Source organism: Gracilinanus agilis, chromosome 4, assembly GCF_016433145.1.
Source record: "Gracilinanus agilis isolate LMUSP501 chromosome 4, AgileGrace, whole genome shotgun sequence".
Classification (NCBI taxonomy): domain Eukaryota; kingdom Metazoa; phylum Chordata; class Mammalia; order Didelphimorphia; family Didelphidae; genus Gracilinanus; species Gracilinanus agilis.
The window spans coordinates 408,502,246-408,520,529 of record NC_058133.1 but is presented as its reverse complement, the minus strand read 5'-3'; the positions used below and the strand labels follow the sequence as shown (position 1 = coordinate 408,520,529).

At 32.8% G+C, this 18,284-nt stretch overlaps 1 protein-coding gene across 1 annotated transcript in view; it reads right to left on the bottom strand.

The window, feature by feature from the left end:
- Positions 1–18,284, bottom strand: part of STXBP5 (syntaxin binding protein 5) — a 252,000-nt gene that overhangs the window by 207,574 nt on the left and 26,142 nt on the right. Inside the window, 2 exon segments of the mRNA XM_044675457.1 lie at positions 13,587–13,687; positions 16,016–16,097. Coding sequence (XP_044531392.1) covers positions 13,587–13,687; positions 16,016–16,097 — 183 coding nt within the window.

Sequence of the window (18,284 nt, the reverse complement as noted above, 5' to 3'; positions counted from 1 at the left end):
AGCTCTCCCACTTCTTGAGAAGGCAAACAATATGATAGAGATCATACATGTAAATTCATTTGCAAGTTAATCTTACAATTACATAGGGCACTGGGAAGTTAATTGATTTTCAGGATTACACAGTTAACAATTCAGCTAGTAATGGAACCCAAGTTTTCCAGACTCCAAAGCTTGGTTCCCTATTTTTGATACCACTCTGCCTAAAATGATCAGAAGTAAGAAAAGAGGCTGTATTGCATTTGAAAAATTATACATGGCCTCTTATTATCCAAGTCTCCTCTTGGGAAAAAAGTCACCATTTTTAATATCACAATTTCTTAGCTGATGCTATATAGCTAGATATAAGTCAAGTAACATCACTATCCCTAAAAATTTTTTTATGAAAATGGAAACAGTCAAGAGAAGAATATATACAGATACAAAAGTAATATACAGAACTAATGTAAGCATAGAACTAACTTATGAATGTCTACCTCCAGAGAAAGAATTGATACCCAGAAACAAAAAAGGCACAATTTATATATACATAGGTTTTTTTGTCAAGTGATGTCTTCTCTGGTATGAGGAAGGGAGGGAGATACCTGGGAATTTCTGATGTACCAACAAATTAATAAAAATTAAAAAATAAAATAAAATGGACCTTACAAAAAAGTGGAGTTCAAGAAAATATCATAAAAAGAATATAAAATAATGGTCATTTCATTCAAAAGTCAATGAAGAACCACATGGTAGATAGAATAGGTCTAATATTACAAAAGAGGGATTATGTAGAAAAGAGCACAAAAGACATGATGAGTAGAAAATGTTAATTATGCAGTAAGGAACTATATTCACATCAGAACTCAAATGGACACTGGCTCAATGGCTTTGCATAAAGTACTTAACCTTTCAATGTTCTAGATGACTATAATTTGTAGAAAAGATGTTAACCTGCATTGTTAAAGAAAGGTTTTTCATCCCATAATTCTGTATCAATAGAATCACATTTGCAATTCCTATTTAGGCTGTCAATTGACAATGTCCTTACTCTCCAGGAATGCTCATATTCTAAAGGCTACCTCTACCTTACTTGGATGCCATCTCTCATCATTACAGAAACAGATCCTAATAAAATCAGAATCAGCTACTTTAAACTATATTTTCTAAAAACTGAACAAAATGAGTGCCACTGGAAAATTGTCCTAAACCATTCCACTACATTTTTAAAGAGATCAAGTATAAATGATACTAAACAATGAATATAAACATTTTCCAAACAGTTGTCAAAGAAAGATCACAGTAATACGACACAGTATATGTGACCCTGTGACATATGCCCCACAAAGAAAAGTCTTAAGGAAAAAAGTGAAAATGCTGATGTCTATATTATTTTGGCCCTGAAACAATGAACAAAACACAGTAAATTCATTACTATTTCATTGAATTGGTAAAGTGATTTTTTTTAGCAACATCTCATCAAATTACCAAAACCATAACCACATTCAAGAATAATGTATATTTAAATTTTTCAAGTGTATATAATTCACATCCCAATGTTAAGGTAACAGAGTTGTGGAATATAAATTTATATGCTATTAAATTTATATTATAAAGGTAGCAAAACATGATGAGGGTACCAAACTTTTTTTTTTAATTTTATCTACTACCAAAGACATACTTTTTCTTTCATTGTAAACCAAATAATGTTAATCATGATGATAATGATGACTAGCTGCTCTGCTATTAGTTAATAATATCAGTCTTTTCAGTATTTTATTATTCTAGTGAAAATGAAAGGGATTACTTGGCTGAAAACATTATTGTATCAAAGCTAATGAGTACTTTACCAAGATCCCAAACTACTAAGAAAAATATGGCACTATATGTATGTTTAGTATCAAGAAGTACAAGAAGTGCCTAATCATAAGACAGCATCACCAAAAAAAAAAAAAAAAAAAGATTGCTCATAGCTATGTCACACAAAATATCAGCCTAAATCAATATAGCATAATTACTACAAATAGTGTGTGATAGAAAGAAAAGAAACTATGAAATAACCTCTGATAGCATGAAAGCTCTTTGAAGGTAAGGATCATATAATTTTTAACTTTGTATCCCAAGTTAGTCACATAGTAGACCCTTAATAAATGCTTTGATCGTATGATATATATCCAATTAACTGTCAAACTTGCCTTTATTGTTTATGCAATATCTTTTATATGTCTCTCATTGCCCATATAGCAATCACTTTCATTCAAGGCCTCATCAACTTTGACTGGGACTACAACAATAACCTACTACTAAATGATTTCCTTTTCTCAAGTCTGTCCCCATTTCAATCTATATTATACACAGTTGCCAAAGTGATTTTCCTTACAGAAAGAACTGGTCATTTCACTTAACTACTGAAAAAACTGAGTGGCCCTCTATTGGCTTTAGTTTAACATATAAACTGCTGCTTGTTTGTTTTTTTTTCCTTTAAAAATCTAAATAAAGCAAGCACCAAATAAAATGAGAATTCACATATACATTTTATAAGAATAGATAGTACATGAAATTGTTCATTTCTACTGCTTAAGAACTGGCTTTTCTTTTTAAGTATATAATAAATTCAAAATGTAACATTCAAAGTTGTCCTGCTTATTTATGATTGCTTCTCTTCTTTTATCATTGATGGCATGTTGGGCCCTATCCTTAAATATCTGTTTCCCACCTTCATTATGAAAAAAAAAAACAAATAAAAATTCTTATATCAAATATGAATAGTCAAGCAAAACAAATTCCCACACTAGTCATATCAAAAAATACATGACTCATTCTGCACTTAAAGTCATCTCTTCTAGGAGGCTTTATTATCAGTTCTTTGGATTCATGATAGGCCATTTCATTGATAAGAAATTAAGAGTTCTTAAGTCTTCCAAAGTTGTTTGCCTTTATAATGTTGTTACTGTCCAGTGGTGGTGAACATTTTAGAGAGGCAGAAGATGTTAGAAATGTCCTTAGGTGCAGATGAGTGAAAGGGCTCTATTGTAGGGTACACCCTTAAAAGTAGTTAGGGTTTGGGCATTTCCAGGCTAAAAGGGGGTAAAATTACTCCTACCAAGTGTGAGCTAATAACCTCTCCCCTACTCTACCTATAACGACAGAGTCAGAGCAAAACTGGGGAAATCTCTAGGTGCCGGGGAGGGGAGGGGGAGCTGGTTAAGGGCAGCGAGACTTGAGAGCCCAGGAGGCTGAGGAACATGGAAGTTTGGAGCAGAAATAGGCCAGAGAGGGACTGCCCACAACACACCCAGCAGAGACTGAAAAATAGCCTTAGGGCAAAAACCACTTTGTAGCTTGATACACAGAGAGTATGCCCTCCTCACTCAGACTTCTGGCTGGGAAAGGAAGGAAAAACTAACACAACAATGGCCACCAACACCCAAGAACTACAATTTACAATTACCAAAAAAAAAAAAAAAGAAAAGAAAAGAAAAGAAAAAAAAAAAAAGAAAAACCTCTGACCCTGGATAACTTCTATGTAGAAAAATAGCAGACTACAGAGGAGACAGCAGAAGGCAACAAACAAGCAAACACATCCAAACTTTCAAAAAAAAATGGAAATTGGTCATAAGCTCTCAGCAGGTCGAGAACCAAGTAAGAAAGATACAAGAAACTTGGCAAGAAAAGTGAGAAATAGTTGAAAAAGAAATAACAGTTTAAAAGACCGAATCTCCCACTTGGAAAAAGAAGTCCAGAAATCAAATTAAATAATGAGAAAATTAGAGACCAAAATTGACCTGCAAGAAGCCATGAAAAGCATGATAGACCAAACCAAAAAGAAAAAATCAAAAGATCTTAGCTGAAAACCAGTCTTTAAAGACTAGAATTGGGCAAGTAGAAGCTAATGAGCTCACAAGACAGCAAGAATTAATAAAGCAAAGTCAAAAGAATGACAAAATAGAAGGAAAAATTAAATATCTCATTGAGAAGATGATGGACTTGGAAAAAAGGTCCAGAGAGACAATCTGAGAATCATAGGTCTACCAGAAAACTTGACATCACACTACAAGAAATTGACCAAGAAACCTTCCCTGATATTCTTGAACAAGAGGACAAAATAGACATTGTAAGAGTTCACAGATTACTCTCTATATTTAATCCTCGAAAGACAACCCCTAGGAATATAAGTGACAAAATAAACAGCTTCCAAGCTAAGGAGAAAATATTGCAAAAAGCCAGAAAGAGATAATTCAGATATCAAGGAGCACCAATCAGGATTACACAGGATCTAGCAATCTCCAAGCTAAAAGACCACAAGGCATGGAAAATGATATTTAGAAAGGCAAGAGATTTGGGTCTACAACCAAGGATCACCTACCCATCAAAACTGACTATATACTTCCAGGGGAAAGTATGGGCATTCAACAAGATAGAAGATTTCCAAGTATTTGTAAAGAAGAGACCAGAACTAAATGGAAAATTTGATGTCCAAATACAAAATTCAAGAGAAACATGAAAAGGTAAACAAGAAAGAGAGGGGGAAAAATTTAAGGGCTTCAGTAAGGTCAAATTGCTTATATTCCTAAATAGAAAAATGTTATTTCTAACTCTCAAAAATGTATTTATTATCATAGTAGTTAAAAGAAATATTTATAGGAAGAATTTGAAGTACTAAGTGGTTTAAGATGATATGTAAAAAAAAGAAAAGGGGGAGGGAACAGAAGATGAAACAAAGAGAAACTTGAAGGAATAAGAAAAACAGGAACATTTCTACTACATAAAGAGGTCCATGGGAGGGGGAGGAGAAGAATACTATTATAAAAAGGAGAGGAAAATAGTGCTAATAGGTAATATTTAAGCATTATTCTCAGTGGAATCCATTCTGAGAGAAGAGCATCTAGATCCATTAGGGTATAGAATTCTATCTTACTCTACAGGGAAGTTGTGAGGAAAAAACCAAGGGTGGTAGTAGGGTGGGGAGTTCAAAAAGGGAGGGAAAGAGAGGGGGGATGGAATTTAATAGTGCCTAAAGAAGAATAAGAAGGGAGGGGGTGGGAAGGGAAGTAAAATAAGAGTGGGGGTTAGGGGAACAGATTAAAAGCAAAACACTGGTGCAGAGGGAAATAGTGAAAGGAGAAAGGGCAGGGCTAGGAGAGGAAATCAAAATGATGGGGAATACACAGGTGGTAATCATAACTCTGAAAGTGAATGAGATGAACTCACCCATGAATTGGATACAAATAGCAGAGTGGATTAGAAACCAAAATCCTACCATATGTTTTCTACAAAAAAACATACATGATGCAGATAGACTCACACAGAGTAAAGGTAAGAGGATGGAGCAAAATTTATTGGGCATTAATTGAGAAAAAGAAGGCAGGAGTTGCAATGATGTTATCTGACAAAGCCAAAGTATATATAGATCTGATTGAAAGAGATAGGGAAGGTAATTATATCCTGATAAAAGGCAGTATAGACAATGAGGAAATATCAGCACCCAACATGTATGCACCAAATTGAATAGCATTCAAATTTTTAAAGGAGAAACTATTGGAGCTTAAGGACGAAATAGATAGTAAAACTATACTAGTGGGAGACCTGAAACTTCCTCTATTAGATCTAGATAAATCAAAAAATAAATAGAAAGAGGTAAGAGATGTAAATGAAATCTTAGAAAAAATACAGTTTATAGATATAGAGAAAAATAAATAGGTACAAAAAGGAAAACACCTTCTTTTCAGCAGCACATGGTACATTCATAAAGACTGACCATGTACTAGGGCATGAAAACATTGCAAATAAATGCAAAAAAAGTAGAAATAATAAATACAAACTTTTCAGATCATAATACAATAAAAAAATAATTAGCAAGGGTACATGGAAAGGCAAACCAAAAATTAATTGGAAATTAAATAATATAATTCTCAAAAATTGATTGGTTAAAGAACAAATAATAGAAACTATTAATAATTTCATTGAAGAGAATGACAGTGAAGAGATATCTTATCAAAATCTATGGGATGCAGCCAAAGCAGTACTCAGGAGAAAATTTACATCCCTGAGTGCATATATTAACAAATCAGAGAGGGAAGATGTCAGTGAATTGGGCATACAAATTAAAAAACTAAAATGAGAACAAATTAAAAATCTCCAGATAAAAACTAAATTAGAATCCTAAAAATTAAAGGAGAAATCAATAAAATCGAGAGTGAAAGAACTATTGAATTAATAAATAAGACAGAAGCTGGTACTTTAAAAAAACAAATAAAATAAAGTACTGGTTAATCTAATTAAAAAAGGAAAGAATAAAACCAAATTAACAGTATCAAAGGTGAAAACGGTGACCTCGTCTCTAAAGAAGAGGAAATTAAAGTAATTATTAAGAACTATTTTGCCCAATTATATGGCAATAAATATGGCAATCTAGGTGATAAGGATGACTATATTTAAAAAAATATATATATATATTGCCTAGATTAATAGAAGAAGAAAAAAATATTAAATAATCCCATATCAGAAAAAGAAGTTGAACAAGCCATCAAAGAACTACCTAAGAAAAAATCCCCAGGGCCAGATGGATTCACAAGTGAATTCTATCAACTAATCCCAATACAATATAAACAATTTTACAAAATAAGCAAAGAAGGAGTTCTACCAAATTCCTTATATGACACAAAGATGGTACTGATTCCAAAGGTGGGCAGATCAAAAACAGAGAAAGAAAACTACAGACCAATCTCCTTAATGAACACAAATGAAAAATCTTCAATAAAATACTAGCAAAAAGACTCCAGCAAGTGATCACAAAGGTTATTCACTATGATCAGGTGGAGTTTATACCAGGAAATGAAAGGATATTAGGAAAGCCACTCACATCATTGACTATATTAACAAGCAACCAACAAAGATCACAAGATTATCTCAATAGATGCTGAAAAAGTCTTTGACAAAATACAACACTCATTCCTATTGAAAACACTAGAAAGTATAGGAATAAAAGGGTTTTACTAAAAACAATAAACAGTATATATTTAAAACCATCAGCAGGCATTATCTGCAATGGGGATAAATTAGAAGTCTTCCCAATAAGATCAGGAATGAAACAAGGATACCTATTATCACCTCTATTATTTAACATTGTACTAGAAACACTAGCAGTAGCAATTAGAGAAGAAAAAAAAATTGAAGGTATTAAAATAGGCAATGAGGAGACCAAGCTATCACTCTTTGCAGATAATATGATGGTCTACTTAAAGAATCCTAGAGAATCAACTAAAAAGCTAGTGGAAATAATAATTTTACAAAGTTGCAGGATACAAAATAAACCTACATAAATCATCAGCATTTCTATATATTTCCAACAAATCACAACAGCAAGAGTTAGAAAAAGAAATTTCATTTAAAATCACCCTAGATAATATAAAATATTTAGGAATCTATTTGCCAAGACTAACACAGGAATTATATGAACACAACTACAAAACACTTTCCACACAGTTAAAACTAGATCTAAACAATTGGAAAAACATTTATTGTTCATGGGTAGGACAAGCTAACATAATAAAAATGACAATTCTACCCAAATTAATTTACTTATTCAGTGCCATACCTATCAAACCACCAAGAAACTTTTTTACTTAATTAGAAAAAATTATAACAAAGTTCATTTCAAAGAACAAAAGATCAAGTATATCAAGGGAAATAATGGAAAAAAATGTGAAAGATGGGGGACTAGCAGTACCAGCAGGGGTCATCAAAACAATATGGTATTGGCTAAGAGACAGAAGGGAGAATCAGTGGAATAGACTTGGGGTAAATGATGTCAGCAAGACAGTATACAATAAACCCGAATATTCCTGCTTTTGGGACAAAAACCCACTATTTAAAAAAAACTGCTGGGAAAACTGGAAAAGAGTATGGGAGAGATTAGGTTTAGATCAACATCTCAAACCCTATACCAAGATAAATTTAGAATGGGTAAAGGACAAATATAAAGAAGGAAACTATAAGTAAATTAGGTGACCACCGAATAGTGTACCTGTCAGATCCATGGGAAAGGAAAGATTTTAACACTAAGCAAGAGATAGAGAATATTACAAAATGTAAAATAAATAATTTTGTTTACATTAAATTTAAAAGGTTTTGTACAAACAAAACCAATGCAACCAAAATTAGAAGGGAAGCAACAAATTGGGAAAAAACTTTATAACAAAAACCTCTGACAAAGGTCTAATTACTCAACTTTATAAGGAGCTAAATCAATTGTACAAAAAATCAAGCCATTCCCCAACTGATGAATGGCCAAGGGGCATGAATAGGTAATTTCAAATAAAAAAATCAAAATTATCAATAAGCAACATGAAAAAGTGATCTGAAAGTGATCTCTCATAATTAGAGAAATGCAAATCAAAACAACTCTGAGATACAACCTCACACCTAGCAGATTGGCTAATATGACAGCAAAGGAAAGTAATACATGTTGGAGGCAATGTGGCAAAATTGGGACATTAATACACTGCTGGTGGAGTTGTGAATTGATCCAATTCCAGAAAGCAATTTGGAGCTATCTCAAGAACGCTAAAAGTCTGCCTGCCTTTTGATCCAGCCACACCACAGCTGAGTTTATACCCCAAAGAGATAATAAGGAAAAAAGAATTGTACAAAAATATTTATAGCCATGTTCTTTGTAGTGGCAAAAAATTAGAAAATGAGGGGATGCCCTTCGATTGGGGAATGGCTGAACTAATTGTGGTATCTGTTGGTGATGGAATATTATTTTACTGAAGGAATAATGAACTGGAGGAATTCCATGTGAACTGGAATGATTTCCATGAATTGATGCAGAGTGAAAGGAGTAGAATCAGGAGAACATTATACACAGGGACAGTTATACTGTGGCACAATCGAATGTAATGGATTTCTCTAGTAGCAGAAATGCAATGATCCAGAACAATTCTGAGGGACTTATGAAAAAGAATGCTATCCACATCCAGAGAAAGAACTGTGGGTATAGAAACACAGAAGAAAAAAACTGCTTGATCACATGGTTCGATGGAGATATGATTGGGGACGTAGATTATAAACTATCACCCTAGTGCAAATATTAATAAAAAGGAAATAGTTCTTGATCAATGACACATGTAAAACCCAGTGAAATTTGCTTGTTGGCTATGGGAGAGGGGTGGGAAAGAGGAGGTAAAGAACATGAATCATAAAATCATGGAAAAATATTCTAAATTAATTAAACAAATAATTTTTTTTAAATTTGACCTTTTAAAAATGTATAAGAAAATGCCATATATTTGAATGAGTCATTTTTCTGTGAGACGTGATCAAGTACAAATAAGCCATTCTCAAACTAAGAAACTCTAATAATCAGATTCAAATTAAGACAACTCACCTATGAAATATGCAAAGACAATAAAATAAAATGTTGACAGTTACAAAAAATGGGAATACTAAATCCTCAGACAAAGTTGCAAATAACCTCAATCTTTTCATAAAGTAATTTGGATTTAAATAATAAAAATTATAAAATTGTGCTAACTCTTAAGACCCATCCAATAAACTCACTGCTAAATTCATGTCTAATGAAATAAGATGGGGAAAAAAGAAATCTGTATAAAAGATTGCAATTGGGTATTCATAATAACAAGGCAGAAATAAAATGATAAACTATGGACCACTGTTTGGAAAATGACTGAAGGGAATTATGTTATTTCATAAAAATAAGGGACAAATGCAAGGATAAATAAATATGGACAATATTACAATGCAGAATAAAGAACAAAAAGAAGTATATACATATTAAAATTCAATGATACCAATAAAGACAACAAAAAAATGGGTTAAATGGACACAAAAAAAAATTAGAAGAGATCATCTAGTTACTTAATAAATGTTTGATTAATGAAGATAAACAGGATAACTGTGTCAACTACCTCATTAAAGTTATTATGCCTCTTTTTTAGAAATAATGTAATACAGTAATACCTGCTCTACTTCACATGATTATTGCAAAAATCTAAACAAAAAAAGGAAGTATAAGTGTTCCTGAAATAAAGAACTGAAGGAATTCCATGTGAACTGGAATGACCTCCAGGAATTGATGCAGAGTGAAAGAAGCAAAGCCAGAACACTGTACATAGAGACTGATACACTGTGGTACAATCAAACATAAGGAACTTCTCTACTAACAGCAATGTAAGGATCCAGAGCAAGGCTGAGGGACTTATGAGAAAAAAAAACTAGCCACATTCAGAGAAAGAACTGTAGGAGGAGAAATACAGAAGAAAAACAACTGTTTGAACACATGGGGTGATGGGGATATTATTGGGGATGTAGATAATAAACGATAACTCTAGTCCAACTATCAATAATATGGAATTAGGTATTGATCAATGATACATGTAAAACCCAGTGGAATTGTGCATCGGTTAAAGGGGGTTAGGGGAGTTTGGGAGAGAGGGAAAGAACATGAAATACGTAACTACGGGAAAATATTCAAAATAAATATTTAAAAAAATAAGTGTTCCTGAACCATAACAACCTACATAAATTAAAAATAAATGTTTAGTAAGTAATATACAATAGACATACAGTGAAGATCAAGACTCCTCTTCATCCTATTATGATCCTCAGCCCACTTTGCTGAATCTTCATCTATGTCATGTCCACAAACTGTGGGTATGCGCCAAAGATCTTTTCTTTGGAGACATCTCTTTTTACTCTACATTACAGTTCTTAAACTTTTTTGTCTTGCAGAGCCCTTTGAAAGTCTAGTAAAGTCTATGAACCCCTTCCTAGAATGTTCTTAAACACATTAAAAAAAAACCATTGGATTTAAACACAAACCAATTATGATGAAATTTACCACTCCTTCTCTATAGTATTTCACTTGATGAACCATAAATTCACATGAGTTTTGTATCAACTTGATACAAATTATTTCCAGATCTACTTTACCTAGATTAAGATCTTTCTCATAAATTCTTGGATTCCTCATCATCTTTTTTTGGTTCTTGGGCATCTTAAGCTAAATCACCAAAAGTATCTGAAATTCAGCATGTCTAAAACAACTTACTATCTTGCCCCACCCAAACTCTCCTCTATAGTAATAAGCTAAAAATTTCTCTCTTTATTAGACTGGGTATTTCTATCTTACCAGTGAGATAGGTTTCAATTTTCAATTCTGGATGTAATTCTCAAGTACTCCCTTCACACATACAATCTCTTGACAATACTTGTTACTTCTTCTTTCACTACCTAAATCCCCTTATTTCTACTTACACGAACATCAGTTTGATGTAAGCCTTCATGATCCCAGATCTAGACTATTAAAATAGCCTTCTGATTGGTCTGCATACATCAAGTGTCTCCCTACTCCATGTCAAACTCCACCTGGCTGCCACACCCCTATTCAATAAACTCTAATCATCCCCTTTTGCCTCCAGCATCAAATATAGAATAATGTCTCTGGCTTTTAAAGCCAATGGTAACAGGCCCCTCTAGTCTTCTTACATTTTACTCCTCTACACGTGCACTTTACCATCCAATAATACTGGCCTACTTCCTGTTCCTCAAACACTGCATCTTCCATCTCTGGGACTTTGCACTGGCTGCTTTAAATGCCTAGAATGCTCTCTATCCTCATCTATACCTTATCTATATTAGCTTCCTTTAAGACTAAACTAAAATACCACCTTCTACAGGAGGGTTTTCCCCAGTATCTCTCTGCTACCCATTAAAAATGCTAGAACCTTCTCCTCTAAGGTTTATCTTTTCATTTATTCACTATATAGTTATTTATTTATATTTTACTTCCTTTATTAAAGTATAAACTCCCTGAAGGCACTGATTGCTTCTTCTTATCTTTGTACCCCCAACATTTAGCATAATGCTTAGCACATAGTAAGTATGCAATAAAGGCTTTTTGATCTAACTTGATTCTTTTTATTGTTTTTCCATAACTAAAATTCGATATTTTTTCTGTGAAGATATACCCAATGAGATAAAAAGATATTTGAAAATTGCTCCTTCTTTATGGTAACTCTCTTGTACATTATTTTTCATACATCTGCCAAAAAATGTCTTCATTTTCATTATGAAAGGCAGCTAGTAAAAATGTGAATTTTACAAAATGTTTCATTTTTTGATAATTTTGCTTATTTATAATCTTGATTTTAAGCAAAATTTTAAGAAATAACTATTTACAACAAATAATTAAGACCTATTCTAAAAATAAAGACCTAGCCAGAAAATTCATCAAAACAGCATAGAAAAGACTCCTCACCACATGAATGGATTGTACTAATTCTCATGCTAAAAATAATATTTTAAATGTCATCTTAAGGTTATTTGGAAAACGAAAAAATTCTTTGAAAATGACTTAAGTATTACTAAACATCTCCATAAAGGAAATTAGGAAATAGTTCCAAAAGTAACCACAAGAAAGCAGTAGAACTCCAGATAGGATAAACCTACCAATCTGACCTAAAAATGAACCAAAGTCAAGGTAAGAAGATGAAAAGACTTCAATTCGGACTGCTCCTACAAAGCCAAACAAACTACAATAATCAAATGAGACAGGATATGAAAGAGGGAGAACCAAGTAACATCTAGGTGAAAAATAATAAATGACTGAGGCCTATGAGAACGGGAAGAGTGAAACAATTTCATGATTCTAATATCTATGCTCACATAACTTAATAGATCTACACCTTTTAGATCAATTTGTGTAGGCTTAATAAAGTACTTGAATACATCTAGATTAATGTGACTTTAAAAGTTCAGATTATATGACTATGAATGAACTGAGATGAGGAGAGAGGGTAATCAAGAGCTAATAAATTAGCACTGTGGGAGCAAAAAATCACTAAATGTAGAGCAACTGACCTATGATTTGGACCTCTACTGTCACTCCTATGTAAGTCACTCTACATCTTCAGGTTCAGTTTCATCAGATGCAAAATGAGATGGTTAGACTAAATCCAATGTTCTTTGCCTTCTGTTTGTTATGGATTCCTCAGACTGACATTTTTAAATATATGATTAAAATACATAAGATTATAAACTATTGTATTATCAAAATTTTAAAATAAAAATAAAGTCCATAGACCCAGGTTAAGTAAGAATCCCTGAACTGCTTTTGAAATTATTAAATTATCAAAACTATAGAATAATTTAAAAAAATTTAATCTTCCTTTGTATCACGAGGAATAAAACCAGAGGCCAGAGCCTTCTGTTATTTTGAAACTTTAGTAAACCATACTTTAAAAGGTGCCCTCTAGAGCTTTAGAGAATTTATTTATGAAAGCAATATGATCTAGTCCAAAGTGTCCTAACCTCAGCATGAGGAGAAGCAAGGTTCTCATTCTCTTTCACTAACTTGCTGCATGATCTTGGGCCACTTTCTTTGTACCTCATCTCTTAAAGAAGTATTAAGTATTCTTGCTATACCAGACCTTTAGTTTATAAGAATCAAAAGGCATAACATAGGTGAATTGTGCTTTTATAAAATACTGGCATAATTTTTAAAAAGGGGAAAAAAGAAAAAGAATAAACAAATATAGAGATAAGTATAACAAAGATTTCCTATGTCATACAACTGATGTAATTCTTACCTTTCTCTGCTAAATTTCAGTGAATGCAATATGGCAGGTCTCTTCTGACGTAAATTCCACAAATGTAAGGTGTCATCAGCCAAGGCACTCACAAGAGCTCCCTTTAATATAACACAAATTATATTATATATTACATGAAAGTATGAAACATCACTAAGCATCTATCAAAAATTTCTCCTGTAGTTCAAAGTGTTTTTTTTCTGATTTGGGAAGCCCTTCTAATCAAGATGTAAGACAAATATAATTTCAAGTATTAAAGTGAAATATTTTAAAACTAGAATCCAACTGAAATTTTCAGATTTTCTACTAGATATACAAGCACATATTACAAGAGTTTATAATAAGAACTGATCACTGTTGATTAACATTTTGGACAACATAGTAGAAAATAGCAGCAGTAATCTCATTAAGGGAGCAGGAGTGACACATAATGAAGATCAGAAGAAAACAAACCCTTATATGAAATAAGTTTTGTTTTTTTTTTAATGAAAATGGATATTGACACAAATTGTAATAACTTTAAAGTTTAATTTAGAGCAACTATTATAACAAGCAGACCAAAAAAGAAAAGGATAAAATTAACATCAAATAACCAAAGATAGTTTCAACAAATTTCTGCCTGAAGCAGAGAACTTCCTGGCATCATGATGTAGTTTATAGAAGAAAAATAGCTCAATTCCAAATTACCACCTCCCATCACCTTGACGAATTGCCACTGCCTATTTAATAATAGCTATCATTTCTATAGCACTTTAAGCCTTGATAAGCACCAAACAAATATTTTCATTTTTTTGCATACGAGGTAACTGAAGCAGACAGGTTAAGTGAATTGCTCAGGTCAGAGAGCTAGTAAATATTTAAGGCTATACATATTTGAACTTGGGACTTTTAGATTCCAAGTCCAGTGCTCTCCCTACTGTGCCACCCTGCTGCTTCTGTTCCTAGATCTATTTGCCACCGATATTTCTGAAGGGCCTGAATTCCTTCTGCTATTGCAGGAGTCTCTCCTCCACCTTCCTCTTCAGCTATTCTTCCCTCAAAATAAAGTATCACTAGCTCTTTCCATTAAAGGTAAAAGGATAATAGGGGAAAAGAACCTCCTTCTTTGATTGATAAAGGAATTTTTCCTAGTCATCTGAAATTTTATAGATAGCTACATTTTTACTTATTTTCAGAGTTGCTATTTCCAAAATATTTTTATGGTACCTTTTGTTATTTATACATTACAAATTTCAAGTCATAGAGATTCATAAAATATCAGAATAGGGTATAAGAGATTATCTAAGAGAGATATTATAACACACTGTTAGTGGTTCAAATCCTTACTCTAACACTTACTAGCTATTATAATCCCAGACAAGTCATTTCTGAGTTTAAGATTATTCAACTGTAAGATGAAGATAATAATACCTGTAGCACTTATCCCATTGGTTTGTTATAAATATCAAATGTTAAAATATATGTGAAACACTTTGAAAACTTTTAAGGAGCTACATGAATGTCAGTGACCATTATGGATTTTGCCTAATGCTCTCATTTAGTGGATGATGAAACCAATACCAAGACAATCTAATTTGCTGAATTTTACTCTGGGAGATAATGGCAAAAATACAGCTCTGCTGCATGCAAATGCTTTTTTGGATTTTACAAGGTGAACCCTGCTTCAAAATCAAGTCACTATTTCTGTGAAAAGTATTCATCCAATTTTCTATTCTGTTTCTGTCCATGCTTTTAAGAAATTTATTTTTTTTGAAGGTAAGGTTTTTCAAGATATTTTATTCTCCAAATTACAAGTAATAACAATTTTCCACATATATTTTGAAGCTATAAGATCCAAATTGACTCCCTGACTCCCTTCCCCTCCTCCCACTAGGAGATGTAAGCGATTTTTTTCTGGGTTATACATATATTATCATGCAAAACATATTTCTATGTTGTTAACTGTTGTAAGAGAATATCTGAAAGAATTTATTAAAAGATATGAAACAATCAATAGTTACTAAATTTTACTGTCACTAGAGTTAAGTCTGAAAATCCCACAGATAGTTGTGGCCCATGGGGTCAAGAAGAATTGGACAAGGCTGAATTAGTGAAGAACTACATAACGAAGTTCATTTTCACAAAGCATAGTGCAATGGGAAGTACTCTGACTTTGAAAGCAGAGAACCTAGGCTTGAATCCCAGTTTTGTCTCCTCAACACCTGAGTAAACTTAAGAAAGTCAGTCACAAGCTTCCTAGGCTTCAGCAAAAAGCAGAATTTGGACTAGGTAATCTCTTAAATACCATCAATCTCTTAAGTTATTATCTTATGACTGAAAAATGAATTGCAAATATATTTTTGGTTGTTCACCACTATCTAAAAACCAGAAGAAAAACATGATGTAACAGTGATTCTTATAAAACTAAGGGATTAAAGTAATTTACTAACCTCATTAATCAGGAACTGGAGCTGTATTACTGCAGCACCACTGTCATGTTGGCAATAACATTCTACTCCTGGACGACCAAACCTGTGATTAATTCTATTAAGGAATTTTGGTTTAGAAGATGATAAAAGATATACAAAATGGTTCAAGATACATATTTTAATTACTTGTTTATGCAATAAACAATCTAAGATTTTGATGATTATTGTATATTCAACTAATCAGTAAATTTTATTTTACTAATGAATACAAAAGGCAACTAAGTTGAACAACAGATAGAGTGTCAGAGACCTGGAGTCAGAAAGGCTGGAGTTTGAATTTGGCCTCAAATACTCATTAGCTGTGTAATCTTGGGCAAGCCATTTAATCCTGTTGCCTCAATTTCCTCATTAAAATGAGCTGAAGAAGGAAATGGCAAACTACTAAATAAGAAAAAGAAATCAAAATTAAGAACTCTGTTAAATACTTTTCTAAAAATCAGTAATTTATAAATAGATTAATATGCACTAATCTTTAGAACATGAATAGAATATTTTAAATTATTCAAATGTTTTCCTTTGACTTCCGAAATCAGGTTACTTTTAGCACCATGTCTCAGTATATAGTATATTCAAACTTCAAAACTGTAATAAATTTGGGAAAGGGAGGCAAGCCTTCCAAGGGTCAGCTAATCAATGGTAGGTAGGCTCACTTTTGCTCTATTAAGGCTACTTCCTGTCACCCAATTGCCAGATCGTTATCTTAGAGGTAGTAACTCACTGGCCATTATAGAAAAACAACTGGAAGTTGTTTGTGTCCTCCAAGCAACATGATACCAGGCCCATCCACCCTCCATGGGAAAGTGTCCTTTATAATTTAAATTATAAATTTAAGTTGATTGGAGAGCTCTTCATCACTTCCTCCTCTATGTGGATTAAAGATGTCATTCACAAGATAGTTCACAGTCTAAAGTGAATAAGGTGGCTTTTTAGAAGTGGTTTTTTTGAAGGCTTTGAATGAAGAGAAACATCCTACCTCCCAAAAGAGTTAGTTACATTTTTGGTTAGATCTAATTGTTAGCAAAATTTTCTTCAAATCAAGCCTAAACAACTTTATAATATTATATAGATTTCAAATATGGTTTCAAAATTAATCAATTCTAGCAAAACTTTTTACAATAACATTTGACTCATTTATCGCTTTATATATACCTTCCCCAACAGTCAATCATGGGCTTGTCTAGAACACAATTACACTAACTTCTTTACTCATTATTGCTCAATAATCTCCCATTTTACTTCCTCCTACCAATGGTCTAGTCCAGTGATGGGCAAACTATAGCCAGCAGGCCAGATTGGGGGAGGGGGGGCCTGAAATGTTCTATCCAGCTACAGGACATTATTCCTAATCTGACGGATACAATGAGTAGGATACAATACAATGAAACTTCAAAAAGAGTTGCCTTAGAAACAGATTGACAGATGAGCCTTCCCTTTCCTTTGGCCCCCTCTTTAAAAAGTTTGCCCATCACTGCATTAGACTATGCTGTTCCTCAGGGCCTATGTTCAAAGTCTTCCCTCTGATTTTGTGTAGCCCTGTGATCATGGGCCAGCATTAAACATCTTAGGGGTCTCAGGTAACAATCTAAAAATTTAAGTTACAAAAGAATTGCCTTTGAATTCCTTAAACCAACAAAATACATCCAAACTGAAGGAAAAAAGGCAAGAAATGTTATATTTAATTGTATCCATAAAAAGAAAATTAAGAATTTAGACTATTAAACCAGTCCTAACTTTATTATCCTTACAGACAAATCAGAATTAGTCCTTGTTGAGTACACTACCTACATATTAATTTAAAGAGTGAAAAATGTTACGTTTAACTCTGAGGAGCTTAAACTTAGTAATATTTATTTTATTTGTTTCAAACTCTTACCTTCTGACTTAGAATCAATACTGTGTATTGGTTCCAAGGCAGAAAAACAGTAAAGGCAAAGCCAATTGGGATTATGTGGCTTGCCCAGGATCACACAGCCAGGAAGTATCTGAGGCCAGATTTCAATCAAGGACCTCCTTTCTAGGCCTGACTACTTCACCTACTGAGTACCTAACTGCCCCAGTAGTGCTACTTATAAAACTTACACAATAAGAATTATAACTAAGAAAAACTAAGTTTAGGCTTTCTACCTTAATAGTCAAGATAATCATAAACATATTGGAAATTTAACTCTAATTATGCTTCTTTCCATTTAATATGGTTTATTGGTTTAATCAGGGATGGAGGGACTGGAGA